At 42.7% G+C, this 24,681-nt stretch overlaps 1 protein-coding gene across 1 annotated transcript in view; it reads right to left on the bottom strand.

Annotated features, from left to right (window-relative positions):
- LOC126095330 (zinc finger and BTB domain-containing protein 45-like) overlaps nucleotides 1-24,681 on the bottom strand; it is a 559,429-nt gene that overhangs the window by 90,347 nt on the left and 444,401 nt on the right. The window contains exon 4 of the mRNA XM_049910136.1: nucleotides 5,155-5,325. Coding sequence (XP_049766093.1) covers nucleotides 5,155-5,325 — 171 coding nt within the window. The remainder of the gene's footprint in view (nucleotides 1-5,154; nucleotides 5,326-24,681) is intronic.

Below are 24,681 nucleotides of genomic sequence, written 5' to 3'. Positions count from 1 at the left end.
ATTCTTCTGTAGCACCACATGTCGAAAGCTTCTATTCTCTTCTTGTCCAAACTAGTTATCGTCCATGTTTCACTTCCATACATGGCTACACTCCATACAAATACTTTCAGAAACGACTTCCGGACACTTAAATCTATACTGGATGTTAACAAATTCCTCTTCTTGAGAAACGCTTTCCTTGCCATTGCCAGTCTACATTTTATATCCTCTCTACTTCGACCATCATCCCTAAATAGCAAAACTCCTTTACTACTTTAAGTTTCTCATTTCCTAATCTAATTCCCTCAGCATCACCCGACTTAATTTGACTACATTCCATTATCCTCGTTTTACTTTATTCGATGACAGAAGATGAAATTTTGCCATAATCGATGATTGCATAAAAGATATTTTACTGCATCTTGTGTCTAGTGTAAGAAAATAGTAAATGGTTCACTTCCTTCTTCGTGGTAGAAACTGTAGTTGGTGTTCGTTCAGTCGTATTCAGAACAAGTGAGTTAAGAACCTTTCATGATTTAAGCACACGTGTGTAATCGTTGTTATGAATCATCTGCTTCTATTCCTATAAATACACCGAGGAGACAGTATTACTTCCGACATCAAAACTGGAGCTTAGGTTGAAAATCATCCCCCTCCATCAACCATTGTAATCTCTTTTTAACCTTTCCCTTCCACATCAAGATAGTGCTAAAAGACTGCCTAAAAGGATGTTTGTTTGGATTAAGAATAGAAACTGAAAGTTTCGTCGTCCATTCTTGTGGCACTGGATCACTCATCTGTATTTAATTGTACATCCTTCGTAGTACTGTCTCAGATGACAACGTACTCCGTCGAAACGTGGTGCTGTGTTAAGTGAATTGTTTAAAGCATTAATCGGTTCTTGTTCTGCGAAAGTTCTGCACAACGATTTTATCATTCAGAAATCGCATTTCACATTGAGAGTTGCGTGGGATTTCGAGATCATTCAGTGCTGGCTTCACGCCGAGCACTGTAAACGTTTTTGTTTTTTGTTTTTTTAAATAGATAGAACGACAGGGTGACGGTCGAAGGAACACGATTTTTTTTATTATGGTATTCGAATGTATATAGATTGAAGAATTGTTCCCCCAAGTATTATGCGCGAACTCCAAGATGTAACGATTGTGTGAGCGTTTCAAACCGAGAGTGCGCGGCACGCTTCGTGGTTAGAAAACCGGTTGTCATAAATCGTTATCCATGGCATCAGCCATATTTATACAGATCTGACTAAACCTGATTCGTAGGAGCGTTGTTTGGCCGGTTTTACTCACAATGCGAACGAAAGGTTCAATAGCCTCATTTGGAGTCAGGCTCCTAAAATAATATCCGACCGAAGCGAAATTGTTAACATTGCTTCAGATTTGCCCATAAGTCTATTCAATGTAGGCCATACTGCAATAATGCACGTGGAAAATGCCCTACAAATCAAAATCGGCGATGAACTACGCCGATTATCTGAAGACAGAGACGCCAGCCGTGATCCTCGAAAAGGGTTTTCAGGAGGAAAAATGAGGGCTAAAGAAGTCGACGTAGCTGAAAGCGGCCATCCACTAGTCAGGACGAAAGTTATTATGGACCAGGCTCCGATGATATTCCGTAAGATTCAAGCTTTGTCCCTTTTTTTGTATGAAAAGTACTTGCCAAACATTAAACGTGTTTTTCTCAAAACCATGTTTTTAGTCTTCATTGTCTTCGCCCACTCTACAATTTTTGCCCGATTTTAATGATTTTTCGTCTGTGTTGAAGCAAAGTGAATCCTCTTCTATTCATCATAGGCAATTTTTTATGGTGATATTTAGTATTTTTTCAGCCAAATGAAATGGGTTATAAAATGGCTATATTTTCGAATATCTAGAATTTCCCCCATTATTTTCATTTTTCATGATTCAGTATTGCAGTCGAAATTGTACAGAATTCTATTGGAACTTGGAATAGCAAAGAAGTATGTTCGACTTACAGAAGCGAGTTTGAAAAACACAAAAGGTAGAGTACGCGTGGGGAAATGGGAGTCACAAGACTTTGTAATAAAGAACGGACTTAAACAGGGAGATGCCCTGTCTCCCCTACTTTTTAATTTAGTCCCAGAATATATTGTACGAATGGCAGCAGATAATTTAGAGGGTGTGGAGTTAAATTGCAATATTAAGATATTAGGGTATGCAGATGATCTAAACATCATTAGCAATAGGAAAGAATCTGTAACAGCAAATGCGAATGCGTTAATCAAGGCTAGTGAAGATGTAGGTCTAATTATAAGTGAAGACAAAACTAAATACCTGGTTACTACTAGAATGCCAACAGCAGTAGATCAGCAAATGTTAAGAGTTGGAGACGTTCAGTTTGAAAAAGTCAACATATTTAAGTATCTAGGCGTGGACATCACTTCGAGAAATGAGATTGAATCCGTACTGAAGAAGAGATTACGGGCGGGAAATGCGTGCTACTTCTCACTGAATAGATTACTTTCATCACGGATATTGTCTAGGAATTTAAAGATTAAAATATACAAAACTATTATTCTACCAGTTATGCTGTATGGGTGTGAGACTTGGTCTCTCACTGTGCAAAATGAAGAGCCGTTTCGAGTATTTGAAAACAAAATTTTGAGGAAAATTTTCGGAGCAAAAAGGGATGAAATTAGCTGAGAGTGGTGAAAACTGCATAACGAAGAGGTTCACGAACTCTATTCATGCCCTGACATAATCAGTATTATTAAATCACGTAGGCTGCGTGATGCAGGAGCTCTTGGAAGAGAGGATATTCGGGGAAGGGAATGGACTGCCCATTTCCCCGTTTTAAATTCCATCAAACACGTGTAGGACGCGCTCTGGAGATGTAATGTAGCATGCCCACGTGGACTGACGACCACCCCTCTCGTGGAGAGATATAATGCCCTACCACAAGATCACCTCACCAGCTCATGGCCAGCATGGGGACACATTGCAGAGCCGGCATTGCTGTCTGTGGCGACCACACACCCTGTGGTGAACCGGCCTCATAAATTGTAACATCCAGCTGACCATCAAGAGTCGCTGTACTTAACTCTAACTACTGTATTTGATTAAACGTGTCATTTTTGTTCATCTCATTGCATACTTTTTTCATCTACCTTTTGTACAACAATGCAACATTTCTCTCTGTGCGTGATCCAAGTCTCTTACAACTATGGTGCTTGACAGTCACACAGCATGCGTTGAGATGCCAACGTATTTGTATCGTGTTAAGGCCGGCTGTCTTGTCATACCTTAGAATTTTCCATGATGTTATCTTTCAAGACAGCTTTTGGTCCCTACTGTCCTGGCCTGCCTTGATACGGAACGTGTTTGACTACTGCCTTGGGCAGCTCCATTTTCAGCCTCTCAGCCATTCAAAAAACCAGTTCAACTCTTTCCAGAGAGACTCAGCTGCCATCACTTGCCAAGCATTTCCAATAGTTAACTCTGCCATAGAGCTGACACAGCATATAATGATGTCAGCGTTTCTCAGTTCTGAGCTCAGATCTTCTCATACCCAACTGGGTTACGGTTATTGATGCCATTGCATGTGGGGTTTCTGTGAGCCAAATTTCACGCTCTTTACACCCCCAGAATCACCTGTAAATTTGCTTCGCCTCTGTAGCTGAATAGTCATCACAGCTGAATACCTGGCAGGTTCGATTCCCGATAGTGCAAGGAATAGGAGGAGGAGGACTGGACTGGGCTGCATCGACCTTATAATGCCAACTGAGAAGTGGGCCCAGGCCTGCTAAATCGGTAACGACTGTTAGAGCAGTGTGCTGCTCTCCAACCCTCTACACAGCATCTCATAAAGCCTTTAGCAGGGGACAACTCCGTAGTAGGTCAGTCTCGATTGCCCCATCTGTGAAACCGAACGGGGTGGCGCAGTGGTTAGTCACTGGACTCGCATTCGGGAGGACGCCGGTTCAATCCCACGTCCGGCCATCCTGATTTAGGTTTTCCGTGATTTCCCTAAATCGCTCCAGGCAAATGCCGGGATGGTCCCTCTGAAAGGGCACGGCCGACTTCCTTCCCAATCCTTCCCTAATCCGATGCGACCGATGACCACGCTGTCTGGTCTCCTTCCCCAAACCAACCAACCAACCATCTGTGAAAGGAATGGCAGTGCTTGTGCTTGCGTTATACCTGCAGATCTAATCATGTGTTCTCCTTGCTATAGTATATGAAGTATCTGCGCTAGCAGAATAGAGATGCGGGAAACACAAGTCTGAAAACAGTTTACTGCACTCGCCAAAACGAAACAATAATACAATATCCAAAAGTACAACCGACTCGACTCCAACTGCGTATCGACACAAACACAAAATAACAAATAATAATAATAATAATAATAATAACAATAAAGCCCCGAGTCTTGACGGGGAGCGAACGCTAACAGTTCTACAACGTCAAGAGGTTCGTCGACTATACCAAGAGTTGGGCCAGCTGGAAGAGGCGTCTGTCGTGGCTGTCGGGACGGAGGCTCTGTATTCTTCCGAGCGGTGGACCGAACTGCCTTTTGCAGGCAGTGCGTCGCCTTATAAAGCCCGTTGGTGGATGTGTCTGCCGGAACTATTTGCAATCACGTGCCTGGCGTAGCGAAGCAGTTCCTAGGCTAGCTACGACATCTGGTGAAGCTGTTCTGCAGGCTCCGCGAGCGGGTAGCGGTCCCTGGAGGCCGCTGGTGGACACCTGGTGGTGCGTTGTGTTGTGGCCGCCGGTAAGTGTTTATTTTGACAACACCGACGATGTAGGTTTTCCTGGTGAACATACACCCTGCGATGCAGGCACCCCGTGATGGTTGGGCGTAAAATGGGATGCCGAAGCAGTAGGCACTACGATGTCCGAAGTGTGCGGCCACAGCAGTATGTGCACAGAGTCGTCCTCGTGTTGACCAGCAATGAATCTTATGAGACTTGTTGTCAGAGAGAACTGATGGACGGCAGGGACATGCGTGTGACATAATGTTAAGAATTTCGTGTACGTTTGCATGAGTAAATGAATAGCTAACTGCAGTGAAACGAAAGAAGTTAATTTGCTCTGTAGTGTGCTAGATAAAATCACGGAGTGAACTGCCCCTACAGAGGAAGTCTACCAGACTGGTGAGTAGAAGAGACAAGGAGACAGAGAGGGCACTGACCTGCAGGTAGGGGCTGCAGGCGGAGAGCAGCACGCGGTGAGCGCGTAGGCGGTGGCCCTGGCAGCAGAGGGTGACGTCGACGAACGCCTCGGCTGCCAGCAGGCGCCGCAGGTGCGCCAGCACGCCCGATTCGTGCCGCTCCCACCGCACCAGCAGCCGGTTACCACCCATCTGCAGCACACACATGCGCACCCCATTATATCACAAGCAGTAAGATACCACACAATCACACTAACACGCACACACACACACAGACCACTCTAATCATCAGCATCGCCGGTTCAAACCCGCGTCCGGCCATCCTGACTAAGGTTTTCAATGATTTCCGTAAATCGCTTCCAAACACATTCTGGGATGGTTCCTTTGAAAGGGCACAACTGCCTTTCTTTCCGACCCTTCCTTATCCGATGGGACCGATGACCTCGCTGTTTCGTCCCCTTCCCCGGTTCAAAATGACTCTGAGCACTATGGGACTCAACTTCTGAGGTCATTAGTCACCTAGAACATAGAACTACTTAAACCTAACTAACCTAAGGACATCACATACATCCATGTCCGAGGCAGGATTCGAACCTGCGACCGTAGCGGTTGCGCGGTTCCAGACTGTAGCGCCTAGAACCGCTCGGCCGGCTCCCCTTCCCGAATCAATCAACCAACCATCATCAACATCTGGCTAATATACACTGAAGTGGTATCTCAATATTTACGTAACAAGATGGCAGTAGTTCCGCGTACACAAAATATACAGGGTGTTTCAAAAATGACCGGTATATTTGAAACGGCAATACAAACTAAACGAGCAGCGATAGAAATACACTGTTTGTTGCAATATGCTTGGGACAACAGTACATTTTCAGGCAGACAAACTTCCGAAATTACAGTAGTTACAATTTTCAACAACAGATGGCGCTGCGGTCTGGGAAACTCTATAGTACGATTATTTCCACATATCCACCATGCGTAGCAATAATATGGCGTAGTCTCTGAATGAAATTACCCGAAACCTTTGACAACGTGTCTGGCGGAATAGCTTCACATGCAGATGAGATGTGCTGCTTCAGCTGTTCAATTGTTTTTGGATTCTGGCGGTACACCTGGTCTTTCAAGTGTCCCCACAGAAAGAAATCACAGGGGCTCATGTCTGTCGAATAGGGAGGCCAATCCACGCCGCCTCCTGTATGTTTCGGATAGCCCAAAGCAATCACACGATCATCGAAATATTCATTCAGGAAATTAAAGACGTCGGCCGTGCGATGTGGCCGGGCACCATCTTGCATAAACCACGAGGTGTTCGCAGTGTCGTCTAAGGCAGTTTGAACCGCCACAAATTCACGAAGAATGTCCAGATAGCGAGATGCAGTAATCGTTTCGGATCTGAAAAATGGGCCAGTGATTCCTTTGGAAGAAATGGCGGCCCAGACCAGTACTTTTTGAGGATGAAGGGACGATGGGACTGCAACATGGGGCTTTTCGGTTCCCCATATGCGCCAGTTCGGTTTATTGACGAAGCCGTCCAGGTAAAAATAAGCTTCGTCAGTAAACCAAATGCTGCCCACATGCATATCGCCGTCATCAATCCTGTGCACTATATCGTTAGCGAATGTCTCTCGTGCAGCAATGGTAGCAGCGCTGAGGGGTTGCCGCGTTTAAATTTTGTACGGATAAAGGTGTAAACTCTGGCGCATGAGACGATACGTGGACGTTGGCGTCATTTGGACCGCAGCTGCAACACGGCGAACGGAAACCCGAGGCCGCTGTCGGATCACCTGCTGCACTAGCTGCGCGTTACCCTCTGCGGTTGCCGTACACGGTCGCCCTACCTTTCCAGCACGTTCATCCGTCATGTTCCCAGTCCGTTGAAATTTTTCAAACAGATCCTTTATTGTATCGCTTTTCGGTCCTTTGGTTACATTAAACCTCCGTTGAAAACTTCGTCTTGTTGCAACAACACTGTGTTCTAGGCGGTGGAATTCCAACACCAGAAAAATCCTCTGTTCTAAGGAATAAACCATGTTGTCTACAGCACACTTGCACGTTGTGAACAGGACACGCTTACAGCAGGAAGACGACGTACAGGATGGCGCACCCACAGACTGCGTTGTCTTCTATATCTTTCACATCACTTGCAGCGCCATCTGTTGTTGAAAATTGTAACTACTGTAATTTCTAAAGTTTGTCCGCCTGAAAATGTACTGTTGTCCCAAGCATATTGCAACAAACGGTGTATTTCTATCGCTGCTCGTTTAGTTTTTATTGCCGTTTCAAATATACCGGTCATTTTTGAAACACCCTGTAAAAGAATAATGTATTCGCGGAGCTGTCATGCGAAAATATTTACGATGTGGTTATGGCCACACCACAGTTATTAAAGAACTTTGAATACAGAATGTAGTTGGAGCTAGACGCATGGGACACTCCATTTCGATAATCCTTAGGAAATACAACATTCTGAGATTCACAGTGGCAGGAGTGTGCCGAGAGCATCCAGTTTCAGGCATCACATCTCACCACGTACAATGCAGGGGCCGACGCCCTTCTCTTAACCACTTGCTCTCGGGGGCCCTACAGGATATTAGGCATATGGCTCTTCAGTCTATTATGAACTCACTCCCCTCTACAAATCGTAGAAGCTTTAAACGGAAAACACCGTATAATTTTAAAGTTAAATTTTATACGCTAGCAGACTCCATAACAGGTGGAGGATTAAACTAATTGTTGCCCAAAATACGTCAAGAGCATTATATGTTTGTAACATGTACAAATGAGGAGGAGCTCACCCAACAGTATAGGAGCTCACTTGTTAAACGAAACAGCGCCGAACAATATGCGGTCTCCCATTAATGTGCAACATATTACAAGTGAACTGATTCATCTAAAAATATTTTTTCATCGAGTTCTATTACATCCAGCCCAAAATCCCAGCAAAGGAGCCCATGACGGTGAAAACACTTCACAGTAATCTGTTGGAAAACGAGAACAGGAACATCACAGAAGATTCCCGAGTCCCACTATATCTTCAGACTTCGTACACCCGACCACCATTTCGTATCAAAACACCAAAGAAAGTCTGTTAGCTGGCTAAATCTAATTTACGTAATGTCATAAGGAGCCAAAGGTAAGGAATTCTGGGGGTGTTCTGTAGCTCATACGATGAAACAGAGGAGGGAGTAGATGGAAGTTAAAATTACTTTTATCTTTCTTTAAGAACTGAGAAATTTATCTTTCTTTAAGAACTGAGAAATATCACGATATAGCATTCTTCGGAAAGTTAATCGTTTGGGAGTCCGGATGAGTCGCACTGACGACAGCAAGAACTGAATAAAAAAATCATATCCGAGCCAACTGAATGACGATATACTACGATTTCTACTGCTGATGGTCTCCTATTATTAATTTTACAACCTGCTTAGCTGTTTGTCAAACTCCGAATCGTTGTCAGCGAACATTTAAGTTTGCTAACGGCGTACCATATTTGTATTAGATACAATGTAACAAATAATTTTGCGTTCCGTTGAATAAATGTAAATCGAACTTCGTGTAGTAAATTTACATGACAAAGGTTCGACTGTTCTGTGGTGTGCATATCTGGCCACAGTGGCACGCGGCTGCCGCGCAAATCGACACGTCACCAAACTGATCTGCTTCCAACTCCAATTACATTGAAGTACCGAAATTTTTATTAGTGACAAGGGGAACAACTGCGCTCTTTGAATGAAACATTACTCTTTAAATGAAAGATTACCATTATAAGTACACAACTACTTAGGAGTTATCACATGATAAGCTGCTGCAAGAGAGATGGCCGAAGGAAAAGTGACAAAAGATAGAAGGCGTATCGTGCCTCTCTTGTTTACAAAAGAATGTCCTAATTCATATCAACTATGGCTCTATGAATGTAATGACAATATTTAGGTTGGCTTTGCTATCGGAGTATTTCCTCACAATAGTACAACTCAGTGTAATATCGAAGACTAACAGGAAAACTGTGCCAGATTTCTGGAAGTAGCTCTAAGATAGAAAATGATACTTGACCATGAACCAAGTGAAAGTAAAAACACGAAGCGTTACTTTTATCACATTTAATGAAAAAATTCTTTTGATGTACTCGGAGAACATATCTCTCACTTTTTACTATTTTTTTGTTTTTGTTTTACTTAATACTGCATTTTAGCTGTATTTTATACGTAATAACCTTAATTTTAGAAGGTACTAAAGATTCACCATATCTAGAAGATCAAACGGAGACTTCCGAGACAAAGCACTATACAATTTTGTTCTCTCACTTCTTTGTAAGGTGAAGAAAATTTTCTGTTAATTCTACCAATGTGGAGATGAAGCACTTCGTATTTACGTTTAACAAACGGATACTGTAGCACCTCATCAAATAGGTTTTAGACACAGCACGGAAAAGGAAGTACGTGTCCACATTTACTGTGCTCCAGTACGCAGATGTTGTGATAACACGCACGATGTTCTAACAGGTAGGACCGCTGCACTTCTTGTCTAGTGCGACAAGAATGTCAGAAGATTCTAATTCCTTCGATTGTGAAACGCGTACAGGCATATGTGTTAACGACAAAGAAATTTACTGATATTAACTCTGGAATTTATGAAGACCTGTTTTCTGAATAAGCATGAACTGCGGTGTGTTGTGCGCTCTAAGGTAAGAAAATAATAATTATTTGTAGGTGCGGATCAGATTTTGCAAAAGATTAAAATGCTAGGAGAAAGTTGACGTTACAGAGTCACTGCATTATTGGACCTTTTCTTTTACATATCACAAAAAATTTTGTACAACTCTGGATCACACACTACACTAGTAATAGAGAACTCTGAATTGGATATCCCTGGTTTACCTTCCCGTGACTGCCACCGTCAAGGCGCTGTGATCATGGTTCGTATCTTGGTTAAGGTTACTGGTGACAGAGTTATAGCACGAAGTGTCACAAAAGCCTGTCCACGTTACGGTAAGTGCCTCAGTTTTGCAGTAAAGTATACGGAATACTAACAAAAAGCTGTCACGTTTATTATGCACCTTTACATAATCAGATGGAAATTACATTCCAAACTACCATAGTATATCAGTCTTCGGTGCTAAGTTACTGTATGTTACGTAACACTGTCGACGATTTGTGAGCGGTTCTCTCGGTTGTTTCACCAGAGGAACTTTGAAATCAGATGCTGCTGTTCGGGTACATCTGATCACATAGCGTATCACAAATTATGAAAATGAAATTGTTACATGATTGTGGACTGACACTTCCATTTATAATATGTAGAATGGTTGCTGGCATATTCTATAAGGTTAATCAGAAACTTCATTTTTCTTCTTTTTTTTCAAAACATTGCTGCTTGTGTAGGTACTATGAGTTACAGTTTTTTATTTTTAAAATACTTCATTAAAGGTGTATAGAAGTGACTTGTATGCAATGCTGCTTGTTCTCAGAGTTACATGTGGTGATCTGGAGCTATGGACGTAAATTTCAAGCTCTTCAAGAACACTGGTTTTCGTTCATTTGCTGACAGCATGTGGTATTTGCAGGTTGACTTAAATGGCTGTGGCTGAGTAGTCATGTTCTTTCAGATGTGTTGCAAAACTTATTCCATCAAAATTATTTAAGTGAAAGGCATCGATGTGCTCCTGGTATGTTACATTCAAACTTCTTCCTGTCTGGCCTATGTAGAATCGTAGGCAGTTGTCACAAAAAATGTCTGATTTACTGTGACAATGTCTATTTTTCTTGTTGCAGCAAATTGTGTGCTATCGTAGCCTTTTGTTAATACTTAAGGATATCTGGATACCAGTATCATGAAAAATGTTAGTTACTTGGCATGAAATTTTTCCTAGAAACGGGGTGTCAGTAAATTTTATTTGTTCTTGTGAATCTGATTTATGAGGTGTTGATTGTTTACTTTTGATTTCACTTTTACGGAATTACATTTTCCTGGAGATATTGAGTCTCAACTCTATCTTCCATAAGCACAGAAGCTGAAACAATGAACTAAAATTTGTATCACAACTGGGACTTGAACTTGGCTCTCCTGCTTAATAGGCTTGGCAGAGTAACTAACTCGGCTGCATGGGTTTCGCTAGTCCAATACCTTCCCTAACACAAACTTCAATTCACACCTTCTTTGATTTTCCCCATCGTAAATAGTCAGCATTATCGAGGCTCTCTTATATTAGAATACCATCCCAAATTTGTATTTAAATTGGGGAATTCTGCCTGTACTTCAAGCGTAGGTGATCTATTCATCTGATGACTTTACATTTTCCTGGAACGACAATGAGTCCCAATTTTATCCTTGTCATGGGGAGAAGCTAAAGCAATTAATTAAAGTTTAGGCCAAGGCTAGGACTTGAATCTGGATCTTCTGGAAAGAAAGTCATTGTGTACATACTCTAAGAGTCTTGCACAGGGAACCAACTCACAGTCCATTCGCCAGTGGTCTTCAAACAGATAATACCATGTTCAGTCACCGGTCTGGTCACTTTATAAAGTCTATAAGGTGGTCACAATAGCGTTGCCCGCTTCTGGGCTTGTAATTTGAGCAGTAATATATGTTTAAAAGTTTTACTCTACAATTGGAGGTTACTGAGGTTAAACAGTTAACCCTGGCTTATCGTATAGAATGATTAACAACCCTAGGTGTCGCCTCCAACCGAACATTATGCTCCACCTGGAAGAAACCTTACAGAACTCCGAAGCAGGTGGGTTCTGTTAATGTAGATTTATAGTGTGGTTTCATATGGTAAACACGGGTGCTGTGTATAAATCAATGACATCATAGCATATTCGGCAAAAAATGGCGGTGAATGAAAACGTATTGGTATAATTTAATGTTAAATTCCAAGATTTATGTTGCACAGTACCAAATAGCGGTGGACAGACTGTACCATCTACATCTACATCTACATCCATACTCCGCAAGCCACCTGACGGTGTGTGGCGGAGGGTACCTTGAGTACCTCTATCGGTTCTCCCTTCTATTCCAGTCTCTTATTGTTCGTGGAAAGAAGGATTGTCGGTTTGCCTCTGTGTGGGCTCTAATCTCTCTGATTTTATCCTCATGGTCTCTTCGCGAGATATACGTAGGAGGGAGCAATATACTGCTTGACTCTTCGGTGAAGGTATGTTCTCGAAACTTTGACAAAAGCCCGTACCGAGCTACTGAGCGTCTCTCCCGCAGAGTCTTCCACTGGAGTTTATCTATCATCTCCGTAACGCTTTCGCGATTACTAAATGATCCTGTAACGAAGCGCGCTGCACTCCGTTGGATCTTCTCTACAGTATATCTTCTATCAACCCTATCTGGTACGGATCCCACACTGGTGAGCAGTATTCAAGCAGTGGGCGAACAAGCGTACTGTAACCTACTTCCTTTGTTTTCGGATTGCATTTCCTTAGGCTGGCATCTGCTTTACCGACGATCAACATTATATGATCATTCCATTTTAAATCAGTCCTAATGCGTACTCCCAGATAATTTATGGTATTAACTGCTTCCAGTTGCTGACCTGCTATATTGTAGCTAAATGATAAAGGATCTATCTTTCTGTGTATTCGCAGCACATTACACTTGTCTACATTGAGATTCAATTGCCATTCCCTGCACCATGCGTCAATTCGCTGCAGATCCTCCTGCATTTCAGTACAATTGTCCATTGTTACAACCTCTCGATACACCACAGCATCATCTGCAAAAAGCCTCAGTGAACTTCCACTGACGGTATTGTGGAGAACAACGCTTCCCCAGTTTAAAAACAGCACTTAGAGTAACTTATTACTGTCGTACGCAGATAGGATGTAGTTCATGGTCCACGTGTACGCCAGCTGACGAATAGCAGAGCAGCTTCTAATCCAATGCTGGCAGAACTAATGGAGTCACAGCATACAAATGTAGGAGACACATTACCGGATTGGGTGCTCGAATAAAATGAGTGGAACCTGCTATAACTGAGTTAATTGCAATCTGTCGTCCAGTTCTCACATGCTGTAAGGATTTAACTGCAACAGGAACGTGGAGCTGCAGGGTTGTTAGTGATTAACAACAAGCCGATGGGGCTGACATAGTGCTTTCAAACCGTGTCACTCTACGCATAATACATCATAAAGTTCGCGTATATAGCACTTTAGCAAGCCTACCAGCTTATGTAACAAGGGAGTCATACACTGCAGGTGATGTAAATATTGTTTAGTAGTGCGAATTTCCAAATAAGGTCTGTACCTCATAGTCTGAAACTGCTGTATACGATTCATACACGTTAAGTAGCACTTTTTAATAGATATATATAACACATCATATAGTTCGTGGGTAGGGTATTGATTGCATAAGTGAACTTGTTTACAAAAAAAGACATTTATTGTGTTTTGCAACAAATACATTTTAATTTGTGAACTGTGGAGCTTAACATGTTACCACGCCAAGCTCCGAACACGCAACACAGGATGAAATGAAAAAAAAATGGAAATGGAAAGTGCGCGTTTAACACAGGTAGTAATGTGTCCAGTTGGTTGGAACATTTCACCCACGTCGATTTGGAAAGAAATTTTACACAGACGTGTACCCTCAACCACGTGCTATTCAGATGAGACTGCTTTATTCAGAATATCTGCCTCAAGTTTAATATTTAACATATCATTTGCTGTAATTACAGCGCTTTTCGTTCGACAGATAGTATCCACAAAGTCAGTGCCCTTTTCACGAATCACAAATATACGAGTACATTTGGGCAACGATAGAGCTTGTGCTGTCCATGGATCATCATTTTCATGCCAAAGCTTCAAACTACTATCACAATGAAAACAAACTATTTCATCATCGTTACCAGTGTAAAAGTACCACGATTCACATAACTTATCTAGTCACTGCTTAGCAAAAAGAGGCCAGTCATCGAATGTTGGTAATGTTGTACTGTACTGTACTGAGACCACACTGCCACCTGCATGATTCCAGCTGATGTACTGGAATTGGAGAGCTGACGATTGAGCACAGGAATACCATGGCTGTTTCCACCTGCTGGTTACACACGGGAGACAGGTCGGATCTGCAAGGCTCTTCCTGGTATCAGCCAAGGTTGAGAACCTGAGAACCGACGACTTGTCACCGTGCCTGGTGGGATCTGCTGTTGCAATTAGAGAACATGCTGGTCTCCCACTTAGCAGTAACAGCTGTACCACGTCTGCTGGAGACATGAACCCCAGGAAGCGAATTTACTTTCCGGATACTATGTACAAATCAGTTTACGTATTGGACGATTAGGATCTTACTGCATGCAAAGAGGCACACAATTGACCTTGCATGTAAGCAGCAATCGACAGCTGGCGTTTTGATCGTTGTACTGATGACGTTTCCAAAACTATTTCTTCTGTTCTTGAAGAGGGGCACAGACAATGTATGTTAAATACTTAACTGAAGTCTTTAAGTGAGGAGATGAAAAGGATAAAGTCAATACATAAATATAAAGTTCCGCATACCCAACGACACCTAGGGTTACATTACACAATAACACAACTAGGGCTGATTATTTTACGTGGGTGACCTCCATTTGTAGACTAAATTATATAGGTATCATATAGGTAAATCACAAACCCAGGAGAAGGCAACGTTAGTATTAACCACCTTACAGACTTCAAAAAGTGACCTGACACGTGACTGAACATGGTATTAAATGGCTGGAGACAAAATGGATGGTGTGTTTGTTCCTTTTTCAAGACTGAACGTACATGATGACTTGTACCTTTCTTTTCACCTACTCTGTTGTGCAATATAATTACATCACTTCAGCAATTACTGGTGATGCCTCATCGCTATTGCTGCTGTAATCACATTATTTCGTCGTTATTTTCCGTGTATTGCGAGGTCGATATCTTCGTCTCTGCTAACCGGCGTTATAATGCTGTTACACTGGAATGTTGAGGTACCATACCTCTTAATATTTAGAGCCATTACATTTGATCTTCCCTTATTGGAGCTCCGAACATGAACAGTGTGGTTGAGGACTTGTTATTAAGCGTATACTTCAGATGAGGTATCACCATGATTTGGTAGAATCTCAAACGTCATTTCCGGCGGTGATCCACAAATTTTTTAGATCATTACATCTGCGTCCACATATCAGAAAGCTTCAGAGGTTAGCATCACTTTAACACGTGCTATGGCACTTATTTAGCCTCTACGTCTTGCGTTAGGGATTACGCGTATTATGGTGGCTCTTTCTGGAAGCAAGGGGTGCGATCTTTTGTGGGCGATTTTGTTTGTAATACGATAAAAATGTATTTTTATGAGTTATACATACTACTGAAATGCTGAAACTTTGTGCTTGCAATGTGTGAGAGGTCTCTTACTATACAGTATTGTGGTAAGTACTTTTTCCTGAGATATCGACTGTCCCACTGTCTTTGGGAATGTCACATCTCTCTCTGTTACTGGCTTTGGTCATGTGTTTACAGGCTGGTTACATGTTATTGCCGGCCGTTGTGGCCGAGCGGTTCTAGGCGCTTCAGTCCGGAACCGCGCTGCTGCTACGAACGCAGATTCTAATCCTGCCTCGGGCATTGATGTGTGTGTTGTTCTTAGGTTTAAGTAGTTCTAAGTCTAGGGGACTGATGGCCTCAGATGTTAAGTTCCATAGTGCTCAGAGCCAGTTTTTACATGTTTTTTTTTGTGAGCCATAGCTTCCAGAAACGCAATTGCGCAGATCTAATACTCACTTTACTTATTTACATACGTGAGCATCGCTGTTTTCGCACTGATAACATAATAGGCCTATAACATCGGACAAATACAGTCTATAAAGCCTTTAGTGACCCTTCTGTCTTCAGACTGCTGTTATTTACATAGCCTTTGGAATGCCTATGTCATCTGGAACACTAGAAATAACTGACAATGAATAGATTCGTTTAAAATGTATTATATTTTTCCTTCCTAAAATGGTATTTGAGAACTTTTTTAAATGATGGAATGTATACTCTGAGTCCGTTTTTCATTAGGTCTAGTGAGTTAAATACAGTGAGTCTATTTGACTGCTTAGCTAACACGTATGTTTCTGCAGTGACAATCCTGTCAGCGTAGTTTTCTGACGTCAACCTGTGAAGCCTAACTCCCAAAATACAAGATGTTATTAGGGCTCGAAATCTATCTTTGGGGCACATTCTTTAGTGCTAAGGGCCACTAATTTGGAGAATATGACTGTATGTGGAAGTTAACTCACGCTTTCTTTTACGTTGGAGATGTATGTGACATCACTTTAATTGATCTGAGTCTTACAGTGGTTTTCTTTTCACGTATAAACTTGAACCAGCAATGTAAACGTCATGCATTTTGCTCTGCCTCAGAAATATTTTAATTTCGAGTGTGTTGTGCGTAGGCCTAATTAATTACATCCAGACTATCAGTTTCCTTCCTTAGCAAACGCTTATTTTTGTGCTGTTATAAACATGGTCCGGCTTGTTTCGCAACATCGAACTTTTAAGCCTGACTTCTGAAATGTGTTGAAATCTACCATTGGGTTACGTAATTTACCAGTTTTGGCACTAAATTGGTGAATATGTACATATGTGGGAATTAACTCATTTACATTGCAGACTATTTTCCAATATTGTGACATCATGCAGCGTTTTTCTTGTGTTAACCTGAACATTCAATGTACACATTGCTCTTTTTCGTGGTGCTGACTTATTTTGCAAACATTTTAGAATTTTTTCGAAATCTTAGAGACTGAAAAATAATTAATTTACCACTCTGCTATGTTTTTTTTAACTATGCAGCAATCTGTTGGTTGTAGTACAAAATGATGGTCTACAGACAGAATTTCCTTGTTTTGCAATGCAGCCATCCGCTGGGAGGAATTAAGCACTTATTCTCTACAGTGCAGCAACCAGCTGGTGACAGGAAGAACTGGGATGTGAAACTGGGTATGCTATTATTTCACATTTACTGGGATTGTAGAATAGTATTTAAGATAAAACGCATGTTCAAGAAATACAAATTCTTAATTAGTTGTTTATATTTTAGCAGCAAATGTTAGTTTTTAATTATTTATAGAGAAATATTGGTTTTACAGTGCAGCCATTTGCTGGTCACGGGAGCAAGTAGGATGTGAAAGTGATCTCGCTTCTGTTTACATTTTCGAAGCTTGTGGATTAGTACTTCAGGGAAAAAACTCATTATCAACACAAAAAAAACTTCCTGTTACGTTACTTGTATTTTATAAGTAAATGTTGGTTTTTAATTATTTAGAGAAATATGGCAACTACTCGTTCCATGGCAAATGAAATGTAGCTTCAAATCAAAGTTACCAACCGTAGTCATAAATGGATTACCCTGACGGAAGTAACGTAAACACTGTTGCAGAGTGGTAGCGTGGGGGAGGGGAGGGCGCAGGAGGTACTTCATGCAAGTTTCTGGAGTGCATATTGCAAATATGACACGCGCAGATGTTTCAGCTGCAGTATGACACTACAGACAAGAAAGAGGACAGTCTCCGCTCATTCTCACCTTGCCCTACTACCTACGAAGTCGACGATAGTAAATTGTAACCAATCCAAACTATCAAAACTAGACATAGTTGTCTCACTGGGAATTCCGCGATCGTTCATTAAGTAAAATATGGAGTTTCAGTCTTCGATCGCTATTCTTTATTTTCAATTACCGGTTTCGGGCTAGCTGCCCATCTTCAGATCATATGTTGTAGTTACAGAGTAACTTGTCCGTACAGAACACACAGTTCACTGTCACAAGTAAAGTAAATTTCAATCTCATTGAAATTTACTTTACTTATGACAGTGAACTGTGTGTTCTGTACGGACAAGTTACTATGTAACTACAACATATGATCTGAAGATGGGCAGCTAGCCCGAAACCGGTAATTGAAAATAAAGAATAGCGATCGAAGACTGAAACTCCATATTTTAATCCAAACTATGATTTGTTTTAGAGGCGTGTATACCCAACGGTTCGTGTAATCGTCACCCTTGGTAGCGCGGCAGAGCAAGAAACATGATTGGATGCCGTCCTTTAATTAAATGTAGCAGCTCAGCCAGTAATGCATGAAACCAGTTCTCCTTGTGATAGATACACATGAGTGCGTGGACGGCACTACGGAAATTACTAGAGCAGTGGAAGGACACGTTTCTGTATTTGACAGCAGTTAACTCGGCAACTCGAAATATCGAGAACCACGATTTTTAATTCCAAGGTGAAGTGTGTATGGAATTTCCTGCGTAGCTCGTATGTTTGGATTATGTGGACACGTGAAAGTGGTGGACAGCCGCTCCTAGTGGCTAAACCGGTCACATACGTTTTTGTTACATAAAGAGAAAGTGCGAATAATTAATCTTGTCGCTTGCTATATATGTGCGAATGAGAAGACGTAACGCTTCCCAGTGGACAGAGCTCATGTGACTGTACCTGGTATTGTTATGTTTTAAAATTTCCCCTGCTTTTACACCACGTCACCTTCCGTTCTCTGAAATGTAGTCGGAATCCAGCTATTTTAACTGTTTTTGTATGCATAACGGAAATTCGTTACAAGCCAGTCAATGTCGACTAAACAGGTAGGAACACCAAATGAGTTAGTCCTTCAGTACTTTACTGATGTATAGTTTATCTTCATTACAAGGATAATTTCTGTACCACACTTGTAGTGTAGGGTAATACATTATGTCACGTAGCATAAAATGACTGATTTGTCCAGTATTCATCTTATACATAGATTAACCAGCACGAGTAGATATCAAGCAGATGCGGTTAGCTTACACTGCACTTGTAAGGACCACAACAGCAGATAATGAGACCTTTCCTACTGCTGAAGTCGGCCGGTGTGGCCGAGCGGTTCTAGGCGCTTCAGTCTGGAACCGCGCGACGGCTACGGTCGCAGGTTCGAATCCTGCCTCGGGCATGGATGTGTGTGATGTTCTTAGGTTAGTTAGGTTTAAATAGTTCTAAGTTCTAGGGGACTGATGACCTCAGATGTTAAGTCCCATAGTGCTCAGAGCCATTTGAACCATTTGAACCCACTGCTGAAGAATTTTACTTCAATATAGTTCTAGCAGGCCGGGCTTTCTGAGACACAAAATTAATCTCACACATGAGAGGTAAGTGCTCCGAAGGAAACGGGCGTTGATCTGGATCCTACCAAATACGTGATCAAGGCAGGAAGCTCACGGCCCCGCACAGAGATGGCGTCGAAATCATCTACATTTACATGGCTGCTCTGCAAATGACACTTAAGTGCCTCGCAGAGGATTCACCGAACCACCTTCACACTAATTCGTTATTATTCCGCTCTTGAACAGCGCGCAGAAAGAGAGAACATACAGGGTGGTTCGTTGATAGTGACCGGGCCAAATATCTCACTAAATAAGCATCAAACGAAAAAGCTACAAATAACGAAGCCCGCTAATGGCGCTGCCATAGGTCAAACGGATATCAACTGCATTTTTTAAAATGGGAACCCCCATTTTGTATTACATATTCGTGTAGCATGTAATTAAATATGAATGTTTCAGTTGGACCAATTTTTCGCTTTGTGGTAGATGGCACTGTAATAGTCACAAACGGGTAAGTACGTGGTATCACGTAACATTCCGCCAGTGCAGACGGTATTTGCTTCGTGATACATTACCCGCGTTAAAATGGACCGTTTACCAATTGCGGAAAAGGTCGATGTCGTGTTGATGTATGGCTGTCGCGATCAAAGTGCCCAACGGGCGTGAGCTATGTATGCTGCTCGGCATCCTGGACGACATCATTCAAGTGTCCGGACCGTTCGCCCGATAGTTACGTTATTTAAGGAAACAGGAGCTGTTCAGCCACATGTGAAACGTCAACCACGACCTGCAATAAATGATGATGTCCAAATAGGTGTTTTAGCTGCTGTCGCGACTAATCCGCACATCAGTAGCAGACAAATTACGCTAGAATCGGGAATCTAAAAACGTCGGTGTTGAGAATGCTACATCAACATCGATTGCACCCGTATCATATTTCTATGCACCAGGAACTGCATGGGGACGACTTAGAACGTCGTGTACAGTTCTTCCACTGGCCATAAGAGAAATTACGGGACGATGGCAGATTTTTTGCACGCGTTCTATTTAGCGACGAAGCGTCATTCACCAACAACGTTAACGTAAACCAGCATAATATGCACTATTGGGCAACGAAAATTCCACGATGGCTGCGACAAGTGGAACATCAGCGACTATGGCGGGTTAATGTATCGTGTGGCATTATGGGAGGAAGGACAGTTGGCCTCCATTTTATCGATGGCAGTCTAAACGGGACAATGTATGCTGATTTCCTACTTAATGTTCTGCCGATGTTACTGCAAGATATTTCACTGCGTGACAGAATGGAGATGTACTTCCAACATGATGGAAGTCCGGCACATAGCTCGCGTGCGGTTGAAGCGGTACTGAATAGCATATTTCATGACAGATGGACTGGTCGTCGAAGCACCATACCATGGCCCACACGTCCACCGGATCTGCGTCAGCGCATTGTCAATGCATGTGCGAACATTACGGAAGGCGAACTATTCGCTGTTGAGAGGAAAGCCGTTACACGTATTGCATAATGCACTGAGGTTGACGGACATCATTTTGGGCATTTATTGCATTAATGTGGTATTTACAGGTATCACGCTGTAACAGCACGCGTTCTCAACGTATCACGTTGGAAGAACCGAAATAAAATGTTCAAACGTACCTACATTCTGTATTTTAATTTAAGAAAACCTACCTGTTACCAACTGTTCGTCTAAAATTGTAAGCCATATGCTTGTGACTATTACAGCGCTATCTATCACAAAGCGAAAAAGTGGTCCAGCTGAAACATTCATATTTCTTTACGTACTACACGAATATGTAATAAAAATGGGGTTAGTATTTTAAAAAACTCAGTTTATATCCATTTGACCTATGGCAGCGCCATCTAGCGGCCCAACATAGCGCCATCTGGTGTCCCACTTCAATCTAGACAAGTTTCGTTCTTTGAAGTTTTTTTCGTTTGACGATTATTTCGTGAGATATTTGGCCCGGTCACGATCAATGGACCACCCTGTATATCTTTCCGCGAGAGCTTTGATTTCCCTCATTTTAATTTGATGATCGTTTCTCCCTATGTAGGTAGGCGTCAACAAAATATTTTCGCAGCCGAAGGAGAAAGATGAAGATTGAAATTTCGTGAGAAGATACCGTCGCAACGATAAAGTCTATATTTTAATGTTTTCTACCCCAAGTCATGTACCATGTCCGTGACGCCCACTCCACTATTTCTCGACAGTATAAAACGCGCTACCCTTCTTTGAAATTTCTCGATCTACTCCGTTAATCCTGTGCGGTAAAGACCCACACTGCGCAGCAGTACTCCAAAAGAGGCCGGGCAAGCGGAGTGGAGGCCGTGTATTTAGTAGATCTGTAGCATCTTCTAAGCCTTCTCCCAATAAAACACAGTCTTTGATTCGCCTTCCTCACAAGATTTTCTGTGTGTTCTTCCCAGTTTATGTTGTTCGTAATTGTAATTCTTAGGTATTTAGATGAATTTGTGGCCTTCAGATTTCATTGATAGATCACGTAACCATACTTTATCTGACTACTTTTAGCGCGGTTGTAGATGACCTTACACTTTTCGTAATTTAAAGTCAATTGGCAATTTTAGAACCACAAGATATTTTATCTCAATCGTTTTGCAATTGGTTTTGATCTTCTGATGACTTTATTAGATGATAAACGACTGTATCATCTGCAAAAAATCGAAGATGTTTGTTCAGATTGTCTCCTAAATCGATTATATAGATTAGGAACAGCAGAGAGCCTAAAACACTACCGTGGGGAACGCCATAAATGACTAATGCTTTACTCAATGCATTTCCGTCAGTTACCACCAAGCGTGACCTCCCTGACAGGAAATCACGATTCCACTCGCATAAATGAGACGATATTCCTGGAAATCACTGACTATTGTTGTTAATTAGAGTACATGCTACGTAATAACCCAACGCAAGTATCAATATGTGGAAAAATTACTACACACAGATTTCTAAAATGGACGTACCGTTGCAACTTTGTTAAAGTGAGTGCACTCGAGTTATGTTTCTCCAAAAACCTCCTGTTTAATACACTTTTAAACTAACGGAAATTAATGCAAGTTTTATGACGGCTTTTAACGATACTACTTAATTTCTAATATGACATTAAACGTGTACTGAAGTTGCAGTTGGTTCATGTGAAGAATTACTGTAGAGAATGTGGTATGCGTGCACAGAATCGTCCTCAACGGTGATTAACGGCGTCTGAAATTAAGGTTTAAAGTTGCTTCGATGCAGAGATTATTCGAGGCGGAGAGAAAACTCGGGACAATTAGGAAGGATATTGGCCTTGTGGGAGGAACGCTTCCCGCATTTTATGGAGTTTAATGAAAAGACGCAAATCCTTTATATGAATAATCGGAAGAGGATTTGAACCGCCGTCCCCCCGAATGCGGAATCAATGTTTTACCACCGGGCCATCCCACTCCGTGTAATGGCTGACGTCATAGAAACGTCCTAGGAAAGAAAGACACTTTTCATAAAGTATTACTAGAAGGTAATACTTTACACATAAACATAAAATGCAGGAAGCGTTCCTCCCACAAGGCCAATATTCTTCCTTATCGTCCGGAGTTTTCTCTCCGCCTCCAATAATCTCTGCATCGACGCAACTTTAAACCTTAATTTCAGACGCCGTTAATCACCATTGAGGACGATACTGTGCACGCATACCAGATTATCAACTGTAGTTCTTCTTCACATGAACCAACTGCAATTTCAGTACACGTTTAATGTCATACACTCCTGGAAATGGAAAAAAGAACACATTGACACCGGTGTGTCAGACCCACCATACTTGCTCCGGACACTGCGAGAGGGCTGTACAAGCAATGATCACACGCACGGCACAGCGGACACACCAGGAACCGCGGTGTTGGCCGTCGAATGGCGCTAGCTGCGCAGCATTTGTGCACCGCCGCCGTCAGTGTCAGCCAGTTTGCCGTGGCATACGGAGCTCCATCGCAGTCTTTAACACTGGTAGCATGCCGCGACAGCGTGGACGTGAACCGTATGTGCAGTTGACTGACTTTGAGCGAGGGCGTATAGTGGGCATGCGGGAGGCCGGGTGGACGTACCGCCGAATTGCTCAACACGTGGGGCGTGAGGTCTCCACAGTACATCGATGTTGTCGCCAGTGGTCGGCGGAAGGTGCACGTGCCCGTCGACCTGGGACCGGACCGCAGCGACGCACGGATGCACGCCAAGACCGTAGGATCCTACGCAGTGCCGTAGGGGACCGCACCGCCACTTCCCAGCATATTAGGGACACTGTTGCTCCTGGGGTATCGGCGAGGACCATTCGCAACCGTCTCCATGAAGCTGGGCTACGGTCCCGCACACCGTTAGGCCATCTTCCGCTCACGCCCCAACATCGTGCAGCCCGCCTCCAGTGGTGTCGCGTCAGGCGTGAATGGAGGGACGAATGGAGACGTGTCGTCTTCAGCGATGAGAGTCGCTTCTGCCTTGGTGCCAATGATGGTCGTATGCGTGTTTGGCGCCGTGCAGGTGAGCGCCACAATCAGGACTGCATACGACCGAGGCACACAGGGCCAACACCCGGCATCATGGTGTGAGGAGCGATCTCATACACTGGCCGTACACCACTGGTGATCGTCGAGGGGACACTGAATAGTGCACGGTACATCCAAACCGTCATCGAACCCATCGTTCTACCATTCCTAGACCGGCAAGGGAACTTGCTGTTCCAACAGGACAATGCACGTCCGCATGTATCCCGTGCCACCCAACGTGCTCTAGAAGGTGTAAGTCAACTACCCTGGCCAGCAAGATCTCCGGATCTGTCCCCCATTGAGCATGTTTGGGACTGGATGAAGCGTCGTCTCACGCGGTCTGCACGTCCAGCACGAACGCTGGTCCAACTGAGGCGCCAGGTGGAAATGGCATGGCAAGCCGTTCCACAGGACTACATCCAGCATCTCTACGATCGTCTCCATTGGAGAATAGCAGCCTGCATTGCTGCGAAAGGTGGATATACACTGTACTAGTGCCGACATTGTGCATGCTCTGTTGCCTGTGTCTATGTGCCTGTGGTTCTGTCAGTGTTATCATGTGATGTATCTGACCCCAGGAATGTGTCAATAAAGTTTCCCCTTCCTGGGACAATGAATTCACGGTGTTCATATTTCAATTTCCAGGAGTGTATTTCTTAACTGCTAGAAATTAAGTAGTATCGTTACAAACCCTCATTAAGCTTGCATTAATTTCTGTTAGTTTAAAAGTGCATAGAACAGGCAGTTTTTGGAGTAACAGAACTCGAGTTTACTCACTTTAACAAAGTTCCAACGGTTACAAAATGAATCACTCAAATTTAAAAGCTGTCAATTCAACTAAGTACCCAGAGATTACCATTACGAAGAACTTAAACTAGAACCATCACATTGAAAATGTTGTGGGGAAGGCGAACGAAAGAC

This window comes from Schistocerca cancellata, chromosome 8, assembly GCF_023864275.1.
Source record: "Schistocerca cancellata isolate TAMUIC-IGC-003103 chromosome 8, iqSchCanc2.1, whole genome shotgun sequence".
Lineage (NCBI taxonomy): Eukaryota > Metazoa > Arthropoda > Insecta > Orthoptera > Acrididae > Schistocerca > Schistocerca cancellata.
The sequence above is the reverse complement of the archived record's forward strand: the minus strand, read 5'-3'. Positions and strand labels throughout refer to the sequence as shown.